The following is a 25,252-nucleotide window of genomic DNA, read 5'->3' as shown; positions in this document are numbered from 1 at the left end:
ATTGAACATAGCTGAATAAAATAAAAAGGATATTTTCCCCAAATTATTTGGGGGAGTGCGCACATGCGGCTATTCTGTGTTGAGAGGTTAATAAAGAAACAGGTACTCATATATGTTTAATTTTGAGTTATTTATGTAACTTTAGTTGTGAAACAAACCTTGGGCTATATGTTAAGATTTTTAAAACATTCTAGGGCTGCATAATGCGAATCCAATGATGATTTGAAAGCCATGAGCTCCGCTTTGTTTTTTGCACAGGCTGTATACACTTCATCAGTCTTTCAAAATTTGACAAGCACTGGATAATGTATCAGATTTCACGGCGACGTACTTTTTGTGTGGCCATAATGCCCCCTAAAAAAATCCATGCCTTTTGCGACCAGTAGCTGTTGTGCCCTTGGGCTGAATATAATAATTATAATTCCCTTCTCCCAGCTGGGTACGCCGAAGAACCTCTCACTCTCTGTCACTTGATCGGGTCTTTCTCACAGGATACAAGTGAAGACAGACACATCGGGGACGCAACTGTCCTCCTTACTAACTCCGAAGCGCAAATTGAAGATATTGGAAGAACTTCCACATTTATTTTTGTCAATCAACAAGAGAAGTAGGCCTAACGAACAGCAAACGCACACTCTACTATCCCCCATAGAACAAAAGTTGACCTATTCTATTCTGTGCGGGAAATAAATATTCCCAGCATAGTCTGGGACAGTTGTGGGATGCAATAATACAACCACTAGCGTCAAAAAAACTTTTAAAGTAATGACGCAACAGATCAGAACGTTTAACTTAAAATGTTGCTAAACTATTAGGCTATTTCTTCACATTATAAGCTCAGCAATGACACATGGCATTAGGCTTACGCGCAAATGTTCCATTAGCAGGAAAACACCACCCTCAAAAGTGACAGCAAATGCAATTATGCATGTAATGCTTTTATTATAAATGTGTATTTTAATGGTTAAATTTATATTGAAACTCAAACTTGATACCCACTCGCTGTATATGTATACCAGTTGGGCTCTACACCTGATGTTTATCAGATTAACGTGCTTAACTTTACGAAGTTATTTGGCCACTTGATTTGTGATACTGTCACGACCGTCATATGAATAATTGGACCAAGGCGCAGAGTGAGTAGAGTTCCACATTTTAATGATAGTGAAACTTCCAAAACAACAAAGATATAACGATCGTGAAATACGTAGCGCACATAGGCACTCATACAAAACAATATCCCCCATAGCAGGTGGGAAAAAGGACACACTAAGTATGATCCCCATTTAGAGGTAACGATTAACAGCTGCCTCCAATTGGGAACCATACACACACACCAACATAGAAATACAATACCTAGAAACCCCCCTAGTCACGCCCCGACCCACTACACCACAGAGAACCCAGAGGGCTCTCCATGGTCAGATGCAAACGTTGGGCTATATGTTTAGATTTTTTTATATGTTCTAAGGCTGCATGATGCGACCGTAATGATGATTTGAAAAAATGCCTTGATTTTCCCGGCAACAAATATATCATTCACAAGTGATAGCCTAATATTGTCAACCATCATCAGACTATTCTTGATTTAATCTTGTCTTTACATATACTAAATAATATACAGTGCCTTGCGAAAGTATTCGGCCCCCTTGAACTTCAAACATAAAAGATATAAAACTGTATTTTTTTGTGAAGAATCAACAAGTGGGACACAATCATGAAGTGGAATGACATTTATTGGATATTTCAAACTTTTTTAACAAATCAAAAACTGAAAAATTGGGCGTGCAAAATTATTCAGCCCCCTTAAGTTAATACTTTGTAGCGCCACCTTTTGCTGCGATTACAGCTGTAAGTCGCTTGGGGTATGTCTCTATCAGTTTTGCACATCGAGAGACTGAATTTTTTTCTCCCATTCCTCCTTGCAAAACAGCTCGAGCTCAGTGAGGTTGGATGGAGAGCATTTGTGAACAGCAGTTTTCAGTTCTTTCCACAGATTCTCGATTGGATTCAGGTCTGGACTTTGACTTGGCCATTCTAACACCTGGATATGTTTATTTTTGAACCATTCCATTGTAGATTTTGCTTTCTGTTTTTGATCATTGTCTTGTTGGAAGACAAATCTCCGTCCCAGTCTCAGGTCTTTTGCAGACTCCATCAGGTTTTCTTCCAGAATGGTCCTGTATTTGGCTCCATCCATCTTCCCATCAATTTTAACCATCTTGCCTGTCCCTGCTGAAGAAAAGCAGGCCCAAACCATGATGCTGCCACCACCATGTTTGACAGTGGAGATGGTGTGTTCAGGGTGATGAGCTGTGTTGCTTTTACGCCAAACATAACTTTTTGCATTGTTGCCAAAAAGTTCAATTTTGGTTTCATCTGACCAGAGAACCTTCTTCCACATGTTTGGTGTGTCTCCCAGGTGGCTTGTGGCAAACTTTAAACGACACTTTTTATGGATATCTTTAAGAAATGGCTTTCTTCTTGCCACTCTTCCATAAAGGCCAGATTTGTGCAAAATACGACTGATTGTTGTCCTATGGACAGAGTCTCCCACCTCAGCTGTAGATCTCTGCAGTTCATCCAGAGTGATCATGGGCCTCTTGGCTGCATCTCTGATCAGTCTTCTCCTTGTATGAGCTGAAAGTTTAGAGGGACGGCCAGGTTTTGGTAGATTTGCAGTGGTCTGATACTCCTTCCATTTCAATATTATCGCTTGCACAGTGCTCCTTGGGATGTTTAAAGCTTGGGAAATATTTTTGTATCCAAATCCAGCTTTAAACTTCTTCACAACAGTATCTCGGACCTGCCTGGTGTGTTCCTTGTTCTTCATGATGCTCTCTGCGCTTTTAACGGATCTCAGAGACTATCACAGTGCAGGTGCATTTATACGGAGACTTGATTACACACAGGTGGATTGTATTTATCATCATTAGTCATTTAGGTCAACATTGGATCATTCAGAGATCCTCACTGAACTTCTGGAGAGAGTTTGCTGCACTGAAAGTAAAGGGGCTGAATAATTTTGCACGCCCAATTTTTCAGTTTTTGATTTGTTAAAAAAGTTTGAAATATCCAATAAATGTCGTTCCACTTCATGATTGTGTCCCACTTGTTGTTGATTCTTCACAAAAAAATACAGTTTTATATCTTTATGTTTGAAGCCTGAAATGTGGCAAAAGGTCGCAAAGTTCAAGGGGGCCGAATACTTTCGCAAGGCACTGTATGTGTGAATTTGTATGTCATCTATGCACTTAAATAGCGAATGGAGGATGCTATTCCCATTGTTAATCTTCATGCCATCCTGTTGTAAAGAGAAGCAATGTGCTTAATATTAGAAAAGTTGAGAAATAAATATAGTAGGCATAGCTTATAGAAAGCTGATGGGATCCTCCTCTTTTTAATAGAGGCCATCATTCTGTTTTCTCACATAATTGCATAGCCTATAGAAATGTTGCACAACATGAGCTCATGGGCTCTCGTGAAGTGTTTGATTAGATATTCGATAACATTTGCATTGATGTCAGAGTGAGTAGAGAGACAATAGAGTGCTGAGTACCGAACTTGGTAGGCTACTAATGACCATCAACAGCATCAGAGCTTGAAGAAGCCTAATTACCGTGACTAAACGGTCACGTGGCATTTGACTATCATGACTCATGGCCATTGGTGTGGTGGTAATACGGTCACCATAACAGCCCTAGTCAGAATAATTTTTGGTCCCCCTAAAATGGGTGGACTATGTACAAATCGTGCTGCAATTTTTAAACGGTTCCCCCGATATGAATAAAAATACCCTCAAATTAAGCTGACAATCTGCACTTTAACCAAAAATGTTTGTATCATTTCAAATCCAAAGTGCTGGAGTACAGAGCCAAAACAACAAAACATTTGTCACTGTCCCAATACTCTTGGAGCTTACTGTATCTCACCAAATGGTCATTCCATGAACATCCTGCAGTTCACCATGTCCTTTTGTTAAAATATATTCCCTGAACTGAATCTTATCAAAACAGTCTCCAAATGTATGCTTTTCACAGTGTGAGGGTAATGTTTGGAAAATAAATACACCCCTTCCTTACATTACTCTCTCTCCCATGGTTCTTGGCCCAAAGCACATTTCTCCGCCATGAGTAATTCCATGCAACCCATAGTACTGAGGGAACCAGCTGTTGTTAAATGGGGGCTGGGAGAGTGGTGATGGACTGTGAGACCAGTGTTGTGACTTAGACTTGGGTGGAGTGCAGTAAGAATTACCTCATCTAGCTTAACCAACCTGCCAATGACTAATGGGAAACAGTTTTCTACGATTCCTATTTCGCTATTCCACTGTTTTATTTTGAGGGCTGCCTTTTGATGAAACAACCCATCTCCATGCTGTGGAAAAAGCTCCCAGAGCTTGCTTCCAAGTGAACAGACTGCCGTAATGTTGGATTCTGGGGCTGTTTGTATCAAGTGTCTCGGAGTAGGAGTGCTGATCTAGGATCAAGTCCCCCCTTTCCATGTAATATTATTCATTTTGATCCAAGAGGCAAGACAGCAGGTCTCTGAGAACGTTTTCCTCTCTACTACTCAGGCATTGCATCAGCCTCACTGTGTTGGCTCAACACTAATAACAGCAACTTTCAAATTAGAATATAGGTGCAGGCTCTTGGATTAAGTACTTCACAGCATTTCCAGGAATCTCAAATAAGTTACTGTTGGGAAATAACATATTTTCTGCAAAAAGAATGATTAAACTCACCGCTTTAGCTCGAATGTCGTAGCCACACTGGGTGTTAATGACATCCTCCTACAATATAAACGAGAGGATATTTATAAACGGTATATTCACAGCATTCGCCTAATTGACTCAAAACCAAACCTGCGACAAGTTTGCAAACAGTAGATAGAAATGGATGTAGAGGCTGCTAAAACTGGGGTTGTTAATGAGCTTATACAGTGGGGCAAAAAAGTATTTAGTCAGCCACCAATTGTGCAAATTCTCCCACTTAAAAAGATGAGAGAGTCCTGTAATTGTCATCATAGGTACACTTCAACTATGACAGACAAAATGAGAAGGAAGAAAATCCAGAAAATCACATTGTATGATTTTTAATGAATTTATATGCAAATTATGGTGGAAAATAACTATTTGGTCACCTACAAACAAGATTTCTGGCTCTCACAGGCCTGTAACTTCTTCTTTAAGAGGATCCTCTGTCCTCCACTCATTACCTGTATTAATGGCACCTGTTTGAACTTGTTATCAGTATAAAAGACACCTGTCCACAACCTCAAACAGTCACACTCCAAACTTCACTATGGCCAAGACCAAAGAGCTGTCAAAGGACACCAGAAACAAAATTGTAGACCTGCACCAGGCTGGGAAGACTGAATCTGCAATAGGTAAGCAGCTTGGTTTGAAGAAATCAACTGTGGGAGCAATTATTAGGAAATGGAAGACATACAAGACCACTGATAATCTCCCTTGATCTGGGGCTCCACGCAAGATCTCACCCCGTGGGGTCAAAATGATCACAAGAACGGTGAGCAAAAAACCCAAAACCACATGGGGGGACCTCGTGAATGACCTGCAGAGAGCTGGGACCAAAGTAACAAAGCCTACCATCAGTAACACACTACGCCACCAGGGACTCAAATCCTGCAGTGCCAGACGTGTCCCCCTGCTTAAGCCAGTACATGTCCAGGCCCGTCTGAAGTTTGCTAGAGAGCATTTGGATGATCCAGAAGAAAATTGGGGCGGCAGGGTAGCCTAGTGGTTAGAGCGTTGGACAAGTAACCGCAAGGTTGCGAGTTCAAACCCCCGTCTTGACAAGGTACAAATCTGTCGTTCTGCCCCTGAACAGGCAGTTAACCCACTGTTCCCAGGCCGTCATTGAAAATAAGAATTGGTTCTTAACTGACTTGCCTGGTTAAATAAAGGTAAAATAAAAAAAGTTAAAAATAAAAAATTGGGAGAATGTCATATAGTCAGATGAAACCAAAATAGAACTTTTTGGTAAAAACCCAACTCGTCGTGTTTGGAGGACAAAGAATGCTGAGTTGCACCCAAAGAACACCATACCTACTGTGAAGCATGGGGGTGGAAACATCATGCTTTGGGGCTGTTTTTCTGCAAAGGGACCAGGACGACTGATCCATGTAAAGGAAAGAATGAATGGGGCCATGTATCGTGAGATTTTGAGTGAAAACCTCCTTCCATCCGCAAGGGCATTGAAGATGAAACGTGGCTGGGTCTTTCAGCATGACAATGATCCCAAACACACCGCCCGGGCAACGAACGAGTGGCTTCGTAAGAAGCATTCCAAGGTCCTGGAGTGGCCTAGCCAGTCTCCAGATCTCAACCCCATAGACAATCTTTGGAGGGAGTTGAAAGTCTGTGTTGCCCAGCAACAGCCCCAAAACATCACTGCTCTAGAGGAGATCTGCATCGATGAATGGGCCAAAATACCAGCACACAGTGTTCACACAGTGTGTGAAAAACCTTGTGAAGACTTACAGAAAACATTTGACCTCTGTCATTGCCAACAAAGGGTATATAACAAAGTATTCAGATAAACTTTTGTTATTGACCAAATACTTATTTTCTACCATAATTTGGAAATAAATTCATAAAAAATCCTACAATGTGATTTTCTGGATTTTTTTCTTCTCAATTTGTCTGTCATAGTTGAAGTGTACCTATGATGAAAATTACAGGCCGCTCTCATCTTTTTAAGTGGGAGAACTTGCACAATTGGTGGCTGACTAAATACTTTTTTGCCCCACTGTATATTGACCTGTATAGTAAGCCAAACCATTAGTTATTTTTCAAATATCATGGATAATGTCAATGTTAAGGACTTAGATTTTGCACGTGCTTGTAGGCAAGGAAATGTAATTTGAAGATATATGCCATCTGGTCTTGTTGCATGCTAAAAAAAGAGATTTCATCATAAACATCTTCAAACAAGGTTCAGCTAGGTTTATATAGCCTATTTGTGTGCCGTTTGGCTGTAGTATGAGTGAGTTATGTGTGGCACAGGCTAGTTGTGTCCCTCCTTGTTTGTGTTGTATGATTTATGGTGATGTGAAGTTAGCTACTGTGAGACGTTAACCCCTTAAAAAGGGCTAAGATAGGACATTCTGTTGGGCAGCCTCTGAGAAGACTAAACACTGCGATCTGATTGCTGTAATCTAGCCAGTGCGTTTGACAGAGAGAGTCTTCTACATGTCTTTTGACTAGGCAGAGAGAAACAACTAGGACTGTATTGAGCTTTAACCTACTGACTTTGCTAAGTGTGTTCGCAGGCCACTTTACTATTCAAGTGCATTGGTATGAACTAATGTAATACGCTGGTGGCTGGACATTAGAATGGGGCATTTTATAACTGAAGTACTGACTGATCAACTCCAATAAAAGCTGTCTGTACTTCAGAAGATAGTGGGTATAGTTCAGTGAAGTGAGAGAACACGTACTGCGGGGTCTTTGGTGCAGCATGAAAAGGGGACTCCGCACTTCTCGCGACTTGGGTTGGAATCAGTGCAGTTGAAGTAGATGTTCAAGTTCCAGTCGTCTGCCCCAAAGGCTCCACAACACTCCCACTGGAAAGGCCAAAGAGACAGAACAACATCCTGTTTAGACATCATCAACAAAAACGTCATACCAGTAGGACAAGAAAGCAAGAAAATGAGTGATGGCAAAAGCAAGCCAGCACAATGGTATGAGTTGCTATGGTGATTTCAGTAAATAAACGTTGCAAATCAACATCCGGTAGAAAACAAAGCTAGGGCACACACCAAAAGTTGAAATATTTGAACTCTGGTGGCAAGTGTCATCTACTGTGGTGGCTAATGACATTCACCTCCAGCCTCAACAGCATTTACCGTCATGCTCTCATTGAAAACAATTACATTGTTAGCCATCAACCTCGTACCATATAAACGCAGCATTACTGAGAGGTAAACATTGCATTCAGTAATACACATAATTGAGCATTCAGTAATACTCAACAGGATTTACCGTCATGTCATTGAAAACAATTACATTGTTTGCCATCAACCTGAAAAAACAACTTAAACATTGTTTGTAATACCATAATTGAGCATTCAGTAATACTCAACAGGATTTACCGTCATGCTCTCATTGAAAACAATTACATTGTTAGCCATCAACCTCGTACCATATAAACGCAGCATTACTGAGAGGTAAACATTGCATTCAGTAATACACATAATTGAGCATTCAGTAATACTCAACAGGATTTACCGTCATGCTCTCATTGAAAACAATTACATTGTTTGCCATCAACCTCGTACCATATAAACGCAGCATTACTGAGAGGTAAACATTGCATTCAGTAATACACATAATTGAGCATTCAGTAATACACATAATTGAATTGCTACTAGCATCACAGTGAGTGTGGCCCTTACATTACTTTCCATTAACCTAGGTAGTTGTCAATCCACATAGACAGTTTTATGTGCATTTGGTTATTTAGCTAGCTAGGTAATGTTAGGCAGAAGCTTCTGAAAATAACTAACGTAAACTCACCCCATTCCGTACAAATGTGCGCAACCGTAACATTCAAACGAGGCTACAAAGAAAACTAATGGGACTGTAGCGACTGTGTTGACTTCAAAATCGGGGGTGTGAACTAGGTTTCTATTCAAGCATTGATGGACATGGTAATGGCTCTATAGTATTGGAGAAAAGTTGAAAAGTTGTATACATTTCCCAAATGGCCCACCCGTGAAGGAAAGGTCTGAAAAAGTCTATGCTTTCCTATACAGTGCGGACAACGCACAGACATACACACGGACAACGCACAGACATGACACAGAAACAATAACACCTGTGGAAGGAACCAAAGGAAGGTAATCAAGGAAGTGATGGAGTCCAGTTGAATGATGACGTGCAGGTGCACGTAACGATGGTGACAGGTGGGCACCATTAAGAGCTGCCTGGTGAACAAGAGGGCGGAGAGGGAGCACACGTGACAGTACCCCCTCCCTGACAAGTGGCTACAGCCGCAGGACGCTGACCAAAATGACAATCCCAGGGATCAGGAGTGGACCAGTTACCTCTGCTGAGGTGCGGGAAACCTGTCAGGCCGGCTGAAACGCGGGAGCATGGCGACCTAGAGCACCGGAGAGAGCAGACGTGACGATACCCCCTCCCTGGCGCCTTCGGGTCCAGCCTCGGGACGCCAACCCAAGGGACGATCCCGGGGATCAGGATCGGACCGGTCATACCTGCTGATGCGCGGGAACCTGTTGCCGGCTGGGACGCGGGAACCTTACAGACCAGCTGAGGCAGGGGATCCTGGCAATCTGGCTGAGGCACAAGAACCTGACGAGCCGGTGGAAGCAGGGGAGCCTGGCAATCCGGCTGAGGCATGAGAGCCTGACGAGCTGGCGGAGGCAGGGAAGCCAGGCGATCTGGCTGAGGCATGAAAGCCTGTAGCGGCCCCCATACCTGACATCATTCCACCTGACACAAAATAAGCACTCCCTGATGCTTACCTTAGGTGAGGGGTTATTCTTGAACGATGTGCGCTGAGAGTCGGGAAGCAAGTTCAGGGAGTGAGTGTTTTAATAAATAAACACAACATAATACAAAATAAGAAACACGGACAACACACAGACATGACACAGAAACAGAAACAATAATGCCTGGGGAAGGAACCAAAGGGAGTGACATATATAGGGAAGGTAATCAGGGAAGTGATGGAGTCCAGGTAAGTGATGACGCGCAGGTGCGCATAATGATGGTGACAGGGGTGCACCATCACAAGCTGCCTGGTGACCTAGAGGCCAGAGAAGGAGCAAACCTGACACAAACGCATTGAATAACAGATTCCCTAAATGGAACAACAGATAGTCCCCCCCCAAAACAATCAAAAGGAAGTTTGTTCTGAAGTGTCTGTCCTGTATCTGAGAGATAAAAAAAATCCTGATCTTTCTTTTATTACATTTGTACATGTATTTTACCCCTTATTTTTGTCAGTCTCCATATATAAACTCAGCAAAAAAAAGAAATGTCCCGTTTTCAGGACCCTGTCTTTCAAAGATAATTCGTAAAAATCCAAATAATTTCACAGATCTTCATTGTAAAGGGTTTAAACACTGTTTCCAATGCTTGTTCAATGAATCATAAACAATTAATCAACATGCACCTGTGGAACAGTCGTTAAGACACTAACAGCTTACGATTAGGCAATTAAGGTCACAGTTAGGCAATTAAGGTCAAACTTAGGACACTAAAGAGGCCTTTCTACTGACTCTGAAAAACACCAAAACTAAGATGTCCAGGCTCCCTGCTCATCTGCGTGAACGTGCCTTAGGCAAACTGCAAGGAGCCATGAAGACTGCAGATTTGGCCAGGGCAATAAATTGCAATGTCAGTACTGTGACGCCTAAGACAGCGCTATTGGGAGACTCACCAGACATCACCGGGAACAACGTCGCCTATGGGTACAAACCCACCATTGCGGGACCAGACAGGGCTGGCAAAAAGTGCTCTTCTCTGAAGAGTCGCGGTTTTGTCTCACCAGGTGTGATGGTCGGATTCGCGTTTATAGCCGAAGGAATGAGCGTTACACCGAGGCCTGTACTCTGGGGCGGGATCGATTTGGAGGATCCGTCATGGTCTGGGGCGGTGTGTCACAGTATCATCGGACTGAGCTTGTTGTCATTGCAGGCAATCTCAACGCTGTGCATTACAGGGAAGACATCCTCCTCCCTCATGTGGTACACTTCCTACGGGCTCATCCTAACATGACCCTCCAGCATGACAATGCCACCAGCCATACTGCTCGTTCTGTGTGTGATTTCCTGTAAGACAGGAATGTGTTCTGCCATGGCCAGTGAAGAGCCCAGATCTCAATCCCATTGAGCAAGTCTGGGACCTTTTGGATCAAAGGGTGAGGGCTAGGGGCATTCCGCCCGGAAATGTCCAGGAACTTGTTCCAGAGTGCTCAGGACCTCAGACTGGGGTGAAGGTTCACCTTCCAACAGGACAACAACCCTAAGCACACAGCCAAGACAATGCAGGAATGGCTCTGGGACAAGCCTCTGAATGTCCTTGAGTGGCCCAGCCAGAGCCCGGACTTGAACGCAATCGAACATCTCCGGAGAGGCCTGAAAATAGCTGTGAAGCGACACTCCCCATCCAACCTGACAGAGCTTGAGAGGATCTGCAGAGAAGAATGGGAGAAACTCCCCAAATACAGGTGTGCCACATTTGTAGTGGCATACCCAAGAAGACTCGAGGCTGTATTCGCTGCCAAATATGCTTCAACAAAGTACTGAGTAAAGGGTCTGAATACTTACAGTTGAAGTCGGAAGTTTACATACACCTTAGCCAAATGCATTTAAACTCAGTTTTTCACAATTTCCGACATTTAATCCTAGTAAAAATTCCCTGTCTTAGGTCTGTTTAAGAATGTGAAATGGCTAAATAAAAGTAAAGAGAATGATTGATTTATTTCAGATTTTATTTCTTTCACCACATTCCCAGTGGGTCAGACATTTACACACACTCAATTAGTATTTGGTAGCATTGCCTTTAAATTGTTTAAATTGGGTCAAACCTATCGGGTAGCCTTCCACAAGTGTCCCACAATAAGTTGGGTGAATTTTGGCCCATTCCTCCTGACAGAGCTGGTGTAACTGAGTCAGGTTTGTAGGCCTCCTTGCTCGCACACAACTTTTCAGTTCTGCCCACAAATGTTCTATAGGATTGAGGTCAGGGCTTTGAGATGGCCACTCCAATACCTTGACTTGGTTGTCCTTAAGCCATTTGGCCACAACTATGGAAGTATGCTTGGGGTCTTCCATTTGCAACCAAGTTTTAACTTCCTGACTGATGTCAGAGATGTTGCTTCAATATATCCACATAATTTTCCTCCCTCATGATGCCATGTATTTTGTGAAGTGCACCAGTCACTCCTGCAGCAAAGCACCCCCACAACATGATGCTGCCACCCCGTGCTTCACGGTTGGGATGGTGTTCTTCGGCTTGCAAGCCTCCCCCTTTTACCTCCAAACATAACAATGGTCATTATGGCCAAATAGTTCTATTTTTGTTTCATCATACCAGAGGACATCTCTCCAAAAAGTACGATCTTTGTCCCCATGTCAGTTGCAAATCGTACTCTGGCTTTTTTATGCCGGTTTTGGAGCAGTGGCTGGCTTCTTCCTTGCTGAGTGGCCTTTCAGGTTATGTCGATATTGGACTCGTTTTACTGTGAATATAAATACTTTTGTACCGGTTTCCTCCAGCATCTTCACAACGTCCTTTGCTGTTGTTCTGGGATTGATTTACACTTTTTTCACCAAAGTACATTCATCTCTAGGAGACAGAACGCCCCTCCTTCCTGAGCAGTATGACGGCTGCATGATCCCATGGTGTTTATACTTGTATACTCTTGTTTGTACAGATGAACGTGGTACCTTCAGACGTTTGGAAATTGCTCCCAATGAAGAACCAGACTAGTGGAGGTCTGCAATTTTTTTCTGAAGTCTTAGCTGATATCTCCATGATGTCAAGCAAAGAGGCACTGTTTGAAGGTAGGCCTTGAAATAAATCCACAGGTACACCTCCAATTGACTCAAATGATGTCAATTAGCCTATCAGAAGCTTCTAAAGCCATGACATAATTTTCTGGAATTTTCCAAGCTGTTTAAAGGCACAGTCAACTTAGTGTATGTAAACTTCTGACCCACTGGAATTGTGATACAGTGAATTATAAGTGAAATAATCTTTCTGTAAACAATTGTTGGAAAAATTATTTGTGTCATGCACAAAGTTGATGTCCTCACTGACTTGCGAAAACTATAGATTGTTAACAAGAAATTTGTGGAGTGGTTGAAAAACAAGTTTTAATGACTCCAACCTAAGTATGTAAACTGCCGACTTCAACGGTATGTAAATGTGATATTTCAGTATTTAATTTTTTATTCATTTTCAAAAATGTATAAACCACTTTTTTATTTGTCATTATGGATTAGTGTGTAGATTGATGAGGGAATTATGTTTTATTTTTAAAAATCTATTTTAGAATAAGGCTGTAAAGTGACAAAATGTAGAAAAAGTAAAGGATTCTGAACACTTTCCAAAGGCACTGTACCTGCGTATAGCCCCAAATACACCACTGGGTGCACTAGTAAATTATTAATCTTATCATCACACAGAAAGACAGTTGTGAAAAGATAACTGCTCTTACGTATTCTTGGGTGAAATCTATGAGATTCTGTAGGTCAATGTCATCCCGGTACGCCCGGATGTTGTTGTTAATGAAGAAGTTGAGCTGGTCCTTTATCCAGTCCTTGAAGACAAAGGCCAATACTCCAGCTGTCAGCTCCAGGAAGAAGATGATCCCCAGGAACACAGAGAACTGGAACAGAGTGACATTGGCCAACACTTAATATGGAATACCCAGCAAGACAAATTGGTTCAAATCACTTTAAAAAATCTTATGGCTGAGATCCCGCTAACGGGATCGATATGACAACAGCCAGTGAAATTGCAGAGCGCCAAACAACAGAAATCTCATAATTAAAATTCCTCAAACATACAATTATTTCACACCATTTTAAAAGATACACTTCTTGTTAATCCCACCACAGTGTCTGATTTCAGATAGGCTTTACGGTGAAAGGTACCACAAACGATTATGTTAGGTGAGTGATAGGTTAGGTTAGATGAGCCTATTCACAGAAAAACACAGCCATTTTTCCAGCCAAAGAGAGGAGTCACAAAACGCAGAAATAGAGATAAATTAATCACTAACCTTTGATGATCTTTGATGATCACTCACAGGACTTCGTGTTACACAATACATGTATGTTTTGTTCAATAAAGTTCATATTTATATCAAAACATCTCAGTATACATTGGCGCGTTATGTTCAGTAGTTCTAAAAACATCCAGTGATTTTGCAGAGAGCCACATCAATTTACAGAAATACTCATCATAAATGTTGATGAAAATACAAGTGTTATACATGGAACTTTAGATAAACTTCTCCTTAATGCAACCGCGTGTCAGATTTCAAAAAAGATTTACCGAAAAAGCAAACCATGCAATAATCTGAGTACAGCACTCAGAGGCCAAAACAAGCCAAACAGATATCCGCCATGTTGTGTAGTCAACAGAAGTCAGAAATAGGCATTATAAATATTCACTTACCTTTGATAATCTTCATCAGAATGCCCTCTCAGGAATCCCAGTTCCATAATAAATGTTTGATTTGTTCGATAAAGTTCACAATTTATGTCCAAATACTACTTTTGTTAGCGAGTTTGGTAAACAAATCCAATCTCACGATGCGCTTGCAAGTCCAGCAGAAAGTAAGGACGAAAAGTCCAAAAAGTTATATTACAGTTCGTAGAAGCATGTCAAACGAAGTATAGAAACAATCTTTAGGATGTTTTTAACATAAATCTTCAATAATGTTCCAACCAGAGAATTCCTATGTCTGTAGAAATGCAATGGAACAGAGCTCACGAGACTGAGCTCGTGGCTCTCTGCCAGACCTCTGACTCATTACCTCTCATTCGCCCCCACTTCACAGTAGAAGCATCAAACAAGGTTCTAAAGACTGTTGACATGTAGTGGAAGCCTTAGGAAGTGCAATATGACCAATATCCCACTGTGTATTCGATAGGCCAAGAGTTGAAAAACGACAAACCTCAGATTTCCCACTTCCTGGTTGGATTTTTCTCAGGTTTTTGCCTGCCATATGTGTTCTGTTATACTCACAGACATCCTTCAAACAGTTTTAGAAACTCCAAAGTGTTTTCTACCCAAATATACTAATAATATGCATATCTTAGCTTCTGGGACTGAGTAGCAGGCAGTTTACTCTGGACACCTTATTCATCCAAGCTACTCAATACTGCCCCCTGCCATAAGAAGTTAATGAGCAGGTTGTATACTGGTTGCGATAGGAGCTTTTGTAAATGTATTTTTATTATTTTCACATTTAAAAAAATTGTGTCCCATCTCCCCTCTTCAGAGGACAAAAATAACTTTTAGTTTTTTTTGTTACATGTACATTCTACACACGTTTTACATAAATGGCACTTTTTTCACAGTAGTTACATAGCAAGAATATAGTTATTTGATATACATTATATCTGGATATAATTAAAAACATTCTGTATACATTATATATCGTGTTTTCAGTCATAACTATTATAGAATATGAGCTTTATAACCCACCCCTCAGCTACTCTCAGTCCATCCCACCTGTCTATGTAAACCACACTTATGATTTACATGTGCCATATATTTTTCAACTGTGCTGTGATGTTTCACATAAATTCTGAACCTTTCTAATCACATAGTACTTACAGATTGTAAATTAAAGATGAATATTTATAATAAAAGTATTATTATATTGTTGACTGATTGCCTATGGCTTTCCAAATCTCCCAACAGTGCTAAACGTCATTATAGCAACCAGAAAAACATGTCCTTTAACTGGTTGTAATCTGACCAGATTACAAACAAAATATGTCTTTCCCTGATTTGTGTCATGACGTGCCCTGGGGGGAGGATCATAGCCCCCCCTCTCCACAGTTTCATGACTTAACGACAGGCGGTAAATTCCTGGAAGGAACCCTCCCCCCCTTTGGACATGCAGTATGGTGAGAGGGGATTTCTCTTTGTTCAACTCCTAATCCCCAAAATTGGAGGATTAAACGATATTTCTAGTTTTGAGAAATATGGGAATGTTCCGGGGGTATTTAATGAACAAAGTTGTTTCATTTGGTGAAGGACAGGAAACACACATAACTGTATCTCCTAGTGTACATTTCCCGGCTGTCAGGTTTACATCTAAATATTGTGAAATGTGATTAAACATGAAACTATTTGTGGAAAGATGTAATGTGATGTCAACCTTCTAAATGAGAAAATATAGGTTTCCATATAGTTAACCACATCAATGGCCACGCCCACGTGAGCATAGACATTACATCGGCATCATGGACCACCCTTTTCTCTGAAGTGTATAAAACCCACTCCTGATGAAATTCACATTAGACTAGAAAACATCGAGCTGAAGCTATGTGTGAAATTGGTTAAAACTACAAGACCAGAAGGCCATACCACACGGAGCATTGGCTACACGGCTGGAAATGGTTCAACTCTGAGACTATTGATCACTACAGAATAAGTGAGAAATTCTAGACAAAGGAATTACTTGTCTACAGCTAGAAATGACATAAACCTAGTCGAGAATAGCGACAACCGCAGAACAACATATATTCTAACATTCCCAAATGGTATCTATACTAACCACCTATGACTTTGATCTTCAGGGAAACACAACAGAGACTTTTATGTTAACTCTCTCCAGCAGATGGACCGGCGACCACAAAGAAAGACAGCAAAACTCGTAAATATGTAAATTGCAATTTATTTTAGAATGAGCGGTCATTCATGTAAAGTATTAGCAATTCCTATGAGTGTAGTTATCCATTCTGTTCTCCCACTCTTTCTCAGTCCCCACCCCTTTTCTTTTGTCTCCCAAGCCGTCATATCGGCTTAGCTCACTAGGGACTTTTCTATCATGTTATCAATGCATTGTGTTAGCAACCAATATCTACTGTTTGTTTGTTATGTATTTCTGTGATTGACTAAGTTAGTTAGTAAAGAAATTAAGCCAATTTGTATATAGCTGATTCATCATTTATAGTTCATGAGTTCATGAAAATAACCAAGAATTTTACAACGTTTGGAATGAGACTAACGAAAGGTAAAGAGTTATAAACATTAATATATGACTGTACTCGATAAGATATGAAAATATCTGAAGAGTCAATTCAGGAAATACTCTATTAAAAAAAATACTGTGGTGCCCCAACTTCCTAGTTAATTTTACATGATTAGTTTAACCTCTTGGATTTTTTTGAAACCGCCTCATGCCAATGACTCCTTATATGGCTGTGAATGAGCTACGAATGAGCTTACGTTTTCCACGTTTTCGGTCGATTTCTCAGGCAAGCATGGTGAAGAAACGGGAGCTTTTTCGCCTACAAAAATAATATTTTTGGAAAAAAGGAACATTTGCTATCTAACTGGAGGTCTCCTGAGTGAAAGCATCCGAAGTTCTTCAAAGGTAAATGATTTAATTTGGTTGCTTTTCTTATTTTCGTGAAAATGTTGCCTGCTGCCAGCAGAGCCTAGCATAGCATTATGCCATGATAAACTTACACAAATGCTTGTCTAGCGTTGGCTGTAACGCATATTTTGAAAATCTGAGATGACAGTGTTGTTAACAAAAGGCTAAGCTTGTGTTTGAATATATTTATTGCATTTGCGATTTTCATGAATATGAAAAGTTTCTAGGGGTATTTATGTCCATTGCGTTATGCTAATGCATTTGACACTATGATTACACTCCCGGATACGGGTTTGCTTGTCGCAAGAGGTTAATCGCGTAATAATAATTACACTTATAGAATTTATTTGATTAAATTTAATGATAGTCCAGACACGACACTTGGTTATGACATCATGAAAGAATTATGTGATCTCTACAACCAGCAAACCAGTTTACAGCCAGGATATGATGCCATTATGTTTTCGCATTCCATCTTTTCCCCACTGGATAGAAGCATATCACAGTATATGAAACATGAACAAATGCTACATATTTGTAGATAAAGCAACTGAACTTAAAAAAAACTGAGCTAATCAACACTGCCAACCAAATATATTATGCAAACACATTAGTAATCACTGTTGTTGTTTTTAAGCTTTTTACTATCAGCTACCCCTTCCATCACCCAGTTCAAGAGAACCCGGGGGTGTAACCAAGCCATCAGAGAGAGAATTAATCTATTCTGGACCTCTAACAATTCATTGCCAATCTATTCAACATTGCATTGACATTTTCTAAGATGTTGCCTTGGTTTATAAGACTCTCAATATAAAGCTTTTCGTCATAAACCTCCCTTTCATCTACACTCCTGGAGAAAAAGGATTCTGAAAGGGTTCTTCGGCTGTCCCCATAGGTTAATGCTTTTCGGTTTCAGGTGGAAGCCTTTTGAGTTCCATGTAAAACCCTCTGTGGAAAGGGTTCTACCTAGAACCAAAAAGGTTCTTCAAAGGGTTCTCCTATGGGGACAGCTGAAATAACCCTTTAAGGTTCTAGATAGCACCTTTTTTCTAAGAGTGTACCATATTTATATCAAAGGCCCACCAATCCCAAACTGGTTTTCTGGTTGAGATGTCATGATATAACCAGATTACAACCAAATGGTCTCTGTTACCCAAGGTCTCTTTCGTGACGACATCAAGAAGTCATTGTAAAGATTTTGGTTGATATCTGTTCAACCATATTACGACCTGATAAAGACATCCTTTTCTGGTTGTTAAAAATATTTTTTTTAAATGTCCTTAAACAAACTGACCTAGCCATGACTTCATAAAAGACATCACATTGTAATAAAATACATAATTAAAGACATAATTGAGAGCAATAATTCACCAGTCCAAACAAAACAAAAACACACACCTGCTCCGTAAAGCTGTGTGCTCTGGTTTAGTACACACATTGTAGTGGACCTCAGTTGAAGTTGGAAGTTTACATCCACCTAAGCTAAATACATTTAAACTCAGTTTTCACAATTCCTGACATTTAATCCAAGTAAAAATTCCCTGTCTTAGGTCCGTTAGGATCACCACTTTATTTTAAGAATGTAAAATATCAGAATAATAGTAGAGAGAATGATTTATTTCAGCTTTTATTTCTTTCATCACATTCCCAGTGGGTCAGCAGTTTACATACACTCAATTAGTATTTGGTAGCATTGCCATTAAATAATTTAACTTGGGTCAAACCTATCGGGTAGCCTTCGCACAATAAGTAGCTTCGCACAATAAATTGGTTGAATTTTTTGGCCCATTCCTCCTGACAGAGCTGGTGTAACTGAGTCAGGTTTGTAAGCTTCCTTGCTCGAACACACTTTTTCAGTTCTGCTCACACATTTTCTATGGGATTGAGGTCAGGGCTTTGTGATGGCCACTCCAATACCTTGACTTTGTTGTCCTTAAGCCATTTTGCAGCAACTTTGGAAGTATGCTTGGGGTCATTGTCCATTTGGAAGACCCATTTGTGACCAAGCTTTAACTTCCTGACCGATGTCTTGAGATGTTGCCTCAAAAAAATCCACATAATTTCCCCCACTCATGATGCCATCTATTTTGTGAAGTGCACCAGTCCCTCCTGCTGTAACGGTTCTCGTCTGGTGAAGGAGAAGCGGACCAAAATGCAGCGTGGTGGTTATTCATGTTCTTTAATGAAAAGCTCGGGACTGAGGGGAAGCTCAGCACTGCGAGGAAGCCAAGCACTGAGAGGAAGCTCAGGCAGGTAGTTGGATCCAGCAGATCCTGGCTGGCTGGCGGTTCTGGCAGATCCTGGCTGACTGGCGGATCTGGAAGAGTCTGGCTGACTGGCAGATCTGGAAGAGTCTGGCTGACTGGCGGATCTGGAAGAGTCTGGCTGACTGGCGGATCTGGAAGAGTCTGGCTGACTGGCGGATCTGGAAGAGTCTGGCTGACTGGCGGATCTGGAAGAGTGACGGCTCTGGCTGCTCCATGCTGATTGGCGGCTCTGGCTGCTCCATGAAGACTGGCAGCTCTGGCGGCTTCTTGCAGACTGGCAGCTCTGGCTGCTCCATGCAGACTGGCAGCTCCTTGCAGACTGGCAGCTCTGGCTGTTCCATGAAGACTGACAGCTCTGGCTGCTCCATGCAGACTGACAGCTCTGGCTGCTCCATGCAGACTGACAGCTCTGGCTGCTCCATGCAGACTGGCAGCTCCTTGCAGACTGGCAGCTCTGGCTGTTCCATGCAGACTGACAGCTCTGGCTGCTCCATGCAGACTGGCAGCTCCAGCTGTTCCATGAAGACTGACAGCTCTGGCTGCTCCATGCAGACTGGCAGCTCTGGCTGCTCCATGCAGTCTGGCAGATCTGGCTGCGCTAAACAGGCAGGAGACTCCGGCAGCGCTGTAGAGGCGGAAGGCTCTGGCAGCGCTAAACAGGCGGGAGACTCCAGCAGCGCAGGAGAGGAGGAAGGCTCTGGCTGCGCTGAACAGGCGGGAGACTCTGGCAGCGCTGTAGAGGAGGAAGGCTCTGGCTGCGCTGAACAGGCGGGAGACTCCGGCAGCGCAGGAGAGGAGAAAGGCTCCGGCAGCGCTGAACAGGCGGGAGACTCCGGCAGCGCAGGAGAGGAGGAAGGCTCGGGCAGCGCTGAACAGGCGGGAGACTCCGGCAGCGCAGGAGAGGAGGAAGGCTTGGGCAGCGCTGAACAAGTGGGAGACTCCGGCAGCGCAGGAGAGGAGGAAGGCTTGGGCAGCGCTGGAGAGGCGAGGCGCACTGTAGGCCTGATGCGTGGTGCTGGCACTGGTGGTACTGGGCCGAGGACACGCACAGGAAGCCTGGTGCGGGGAGCTGCCACCGGAGGGCTGGTGTGTGGAGGTGGCACAGGATGGGCTAGACCGTGAAGGCGTACTGGAGATCTTGAGAGCAGGGCTGGCACAGGACGTGCAAGGCTAGGGATGTGCACAGGAGGCCTGGTGCCTGAGGCTGGCACCAACTTCACCAGCCGACTAACACGCACCTCAGGACGAGTATGGAGCGCTGACCCAGGTGCCATCAAATCCCCGACACGCTCCGTCGGGCGAATTCCATGCAAAAAGCACCAACACAGCAACTTCCTCATTTCTCTCTCCTCCAATTTCCCCATTAACTCCTTCACAGTCTCTGTTTCGCTCACCTCCAACACCGGCTCTGGTTCTGGTTTCCTCCTTGGCTCCTCACGATAAACAGGAAGAGTTGGCTCAGGTCTGACTCCTGACTCTGCCACACTCTCCCTGAGCCCCCCCCCCCCAATACATTTTTGGGGCTGACTCTCGGGCTTCCTTCCAAGTCGCCGTGCTGCCTCCTCATACCGGTGCCTCTCCGTTTTCCTCGCCTCCAGTTCTTCTTTGGGGCGGCGATATTCTCCAGGCTGAGCCCAGGGTCCTTCTCCGTTTAGGATTTCCTCCCAAGTCCAGAAATCCTTATTATGTTTCTCCTGCTGTTGCTGTTGCCTGTTACCACGCCGCTTGGTCCCGTTGTGGTGGGTGATTCTGTAACGGTTCTCGTCTGGTGAAGGAGAAGTGGACCAAAATGTAGCGTGGTGGTTATTCATGTTCTTTAATGAAAAAAGGAACTTGACATGAAATAACTAACTATACAAAAACAACAAACGGAACGTGAAAACCTATACAGCCTGTCTGGTGAAACATAAACACAGAGACAGGAACAATCACCCACGAAACACTCAAAGAATATGGCTGCCTAAATATGGTTCCCAATCAGAGACAACGATAATCACTTGCCTCTGATTGAGAACCGCCTCAGGCAGCCATAGACTATGCTAGACACCCCCAAGACAAAACACACCACAAAAAACCCATGTCACACCCTGGCCTGACCAAATAAATGCAAACAAACACAATATACTTCGACCAGGGCGTGACACCTGCAGCAAAGCACCCCCACAACATGATGCTGCCACCCCTGTGCTTCACGGTTGGAAAGGTGTTTTTCGGCTTTTAAGCCTCCCCCTTTTTCCTCCAAACATAACAATGGCCAATATGGCCAAAAGGTTATATTTTTGGTTAATCAGACTGGAGGACATTTCTCCAAAAAGTATGATCTTCGTCCCCATGTGCAGTTGCAAATTGTAGTCTGGATTTTTTGAAAGCGGTTTTGGAGCAGTGATTTCTTCCTTGCTGAGCGGCCTTTAAGGTCATGTCGATATAGGACTCGTTTTACTGTGGATAAAGATACTTTTGTACTGGTTTCCTCCAGTATCTTCACATCGTCCTTTGCTGTTGTTCTGGGATTGATTTGCACTTTTTGCACTAAGGTACGTTCATCTCTAGGAGACAGAATGCGTCTTCTTCCTGAGCAGTATGACGGCTGCATGGTCCCATGGTGTTTATACTTGTGTACTCTTGTTTGTACAGATGAACGTGGTACTTTCAGGCTTTTGGAAATTGCTCCCAAGGATGAACCAGACTAGTGGAGGTCTGCAATTTATTTTATTTTTTTACCTTTATTTTACTAGGCAAGTCAGTTAAGAACAAATTCTTATTTTCAATGACGGCCTAGTCCAATGCTCTAACCACTAGGCTACACTGCCGCCCCAGCTGACGAGAGGAGGTTGAGGTGCTAAGGTCTTAGCTGGTTTCTTTTGATTTTCCCATTATGTCAAGCAAAGAGGCACTGAGTTTGAAGGTAGGCCTTGGAATAAATCCACAGGTACACCTCCAATTGACTCAAATGATGTCAATTGGCCTATCAGAAGCTTCTAAAGCCATGACATAATTTTCTGGAATTTTCCAAGCTGTTCAACCTTTTTGGGATAGGGGGCAGCATTTTCACTTTTGGATGAATAGCGTGTACAAAGTGAACTGCCTCCTACTCTGTCCCAGATACTAATATATGCATATTTTTATTCGTATTGGATAGAAAACTCTGAAGTTTCTAAAACTGTTTGAATGATGTCTGTGAGTATAACATAACTCATATGGCAGGCAAAAAGCTGAGAAAAAATCCAACCAGGAAGTGGGAAATCTGAGGTTTATAGTTTTACAACTCAGCCCCCATTGAAGATACAGGGTGATATTAGTTATGTTTCACTTCCAAGGCTTCCACTAGATGTCAACAGTATTTAGAAACTGTTTTGAGGATTCTACTATAAAGGAGGGGCTCATAAGGCCTCTTTGAGTGAGTGGTCTGGCAGAGTTCCACAGCCTCGGTCTGGCGCGCTCACGTGAAAGGTAGCTACGTTCCACTTCATTTGTACAGACAAAGGAATTGTCCGGTTGGAACATTAACCTCTTGATGCTATGGGGGCGTTATTTCATTTTTGGATGAAAAACGTTCCCGTTTTAAACAAGATATTTTGTCACAAAAAGATGCTCGACTATGCATATAATTGATAGCTTTCGAAAGAAAACACTCTGACGTGTCCAGAACTACCAAGATATTTTCTGTGCGTGCCCTAGAACGTGAGCTTCAGGCAAAACCAAGATGAGACGGCATCCAGGAAATGAGCAGGATTTTTGAGGCTCTGTTTTCCATTGTCTCCTTATATGGCTGTGAATGCGAGAGGAGTAAGTCTGCCCTTTCTCTCGTTTCCCCAAGGTGTCTGCAGCATTGTGACGTATTTGTAGGCATATCATTGGAAGATTGACCATAAGAGACCACATTTACCAGGTGTCCGCCCGGTGTCCTGCGCCGAAATTGGTGCGCAAAAGTCAGCTGCAAGTATTTTTCCATGGAATTTAGAGAAGAATGAAAGCTTCCACGAACGATATATCAATGAAGAGATATGTGAAAAAACACCTTGAGGATTGATTCCAAACAACATTTGCCATGTTTCGGTCGATATTATGGGGTTAATTCGGAAAAAGTTTGACGTTGTAGGTGACTGAATTTTCGGTTCGTTTCGGTAGCCAGATGCGATGTACAAAACGGAACGATTTCTCCTACACACAGACGCTTTCAGGAAAAACTGCACATTTGGTATGTAACTGAGAGTCTCCTCATTGAAAACATCAGAAGCTCTTCAAAGGTAAATGATTTTATTTATTTGGTTATCTGGTTTTTGTAAAAATGTTGCGTGCTAAATGCTACTCAAAATGCTAAGCTAGCTTTGCATACTCTTACACAAATTAGTCAATTTCTATGGTTCAAAAGCATATTTTGAAAATCTGAGATGACAGTGTTGTTAAGAAAAGGCGAAGCTTGAGAGCAGACGCATTATTTTCATTTTATTTGATTTATTCCATACTTAGTTTGGCATGTTTCTACGGGCTGTAATGGCCAGACCTGAACGCGCTTTTGGATTTGTTTACCAAACGCCCGAACAAAAGAAGATATTTGGACATAACCGATGGACATTATCGAACAAATCAAACATTTATGGTGGAACTGGGGTTCCTGGGAGTGCATTCTGATGAAGATCATCAAAGGTAAGTGAATATTTAAAATGCTATTTCTGAGTAATGGTTGCATTAAGGAGAAGTTTATCGAAAGTTCCATGTATAATAGTCGTATCTTTATCAATATTTATTTTGAGTACTTCTGTAAATTGATGTGGCTCTCTGCAATATCACCACATATTTTAGAACTACTGAACGTATTGCACCAATGTAAACTCAGATTTTTTTTATATAAATATGAACTTTATCAAACAAAACATACATGTATTGTGTAACATGAAGTCCTATGAGTGTCATCTGCTGAAGATCATCAAAGGTTAGTGATTAATTTTATCTCTATTTCTGCTTTTTGTGACTCCTCTCTTTGGCTGGAAAAAAATGGCTGTGTTTCCTGTTGACACAATGGGTCCTCTACAGGTTCAACTCAAACGGTGGCGCAGGGAATGCAAAAATATTCTTAGAAATATTTAACCTCCACACATTAACAAGTCCAATAGCTCAAATGAAAGATAAACACCTTGTTCAACTACCCAGCGTGTCAGATTTCTAAAATGTTTTACGGCGAAAACACAGCACATATTTATGTCAAACCACCACAAAGACACAGACGATATGCAGCCATTTTGTCGAACAAAAGATGCAATCACAAACGTAGGATTAAAAGAAAAATCATTCACTAACCTTTTGAAAATCTTCATCAGATGACAGTAATATGACATGTTACACGGTACATTTATGTTTTGTTCGATAATATGCATTATATATCCATAAATCTCGGTTTACATTGACGCCATGTTCAGAAAATGTTCAAAAATGTCCGGAGAAATTATAGAAAGCTACGCCAGATAACAGAAATACTCATCATAAACTTTGACTAAAGATACATGTTCTACATATAGTTAGAAAGATACACTGATTCTTAATGCAACCGCTGTGTCACATTTCTTTTTTTAACGTTACGGAATTAGTTTACTATGCAATAATCTGAGACGGCGCTCAGACGTAACAATATTTCTCCCCTATGTTGGAGTCAACAGAAATACAAAATTACAACATAAATATTCCCATACCTTAGATGGTCTTCGATCAGAAAGTAGTGGAAGGAGTCATACTTACCCAATACATATCGTTTTGTTTCATCATGTTCAATTATAGTGTCCATGTAGTAGCATATGCTACCACTTTCAGCTCAAATGCCCAAAAAAATGACTTCTGGTCCAGAATAATTGCTCATCAAAACTTCCAAAT

General features: G+C 41.9%; 1 protein-coding gene across 1 annotated transcript in view; it reads right to left on the bottom strand.

Annotated features, from left to right (window-relative positions):
• Window positions 1-25,252, bottom strand: part of LOC135506645 (tetraspanin-5-like) — a 41,766-nt gene that overhangs the window by 5,633 nt on the left and 10,881 nt on the right. Inside the window, exons 4-6 of the mRNA XM_064925963.1 lie at window positions 13,215-13,385; window positions 7,462-7,587; window positions 4,745-4,792 (exon numbers count right to left, since the gene is read on the bottom strand). Coding sequence (XP_064782035.1) covers window positions 4,745-4,792; window positions 7,462-7,587; window positions 13,215-13,385 — 345 coding nt within the window. The remainder of the gene's footprint in view (window positions 1-4,744; window positions 4,793-7,461; window positions 7,588-13,214; window positions 13,386-25,252) is intronic.

The sequence above is a fragment of the Oncorhynchus masou genome, chromosome 20 (genome assembly GCF_036934945.1).
Source record: "Oncorhynchus masou masou isolate Uvic2021 chromosome 20, UVic_Omas_1.1, whole genome shotgun sequence".
Classification (NCBI taxonomy): domain Eukaryota; kingdom Metazoa; phylum Chordata; class Actinopteri; order Salmoniformes; family Salmonidae; genus Oncorhynchus; species Oncorhynchus masou.
This window is presented reverse-complemented; position numbering and strand designations above follow the sequence as displayed.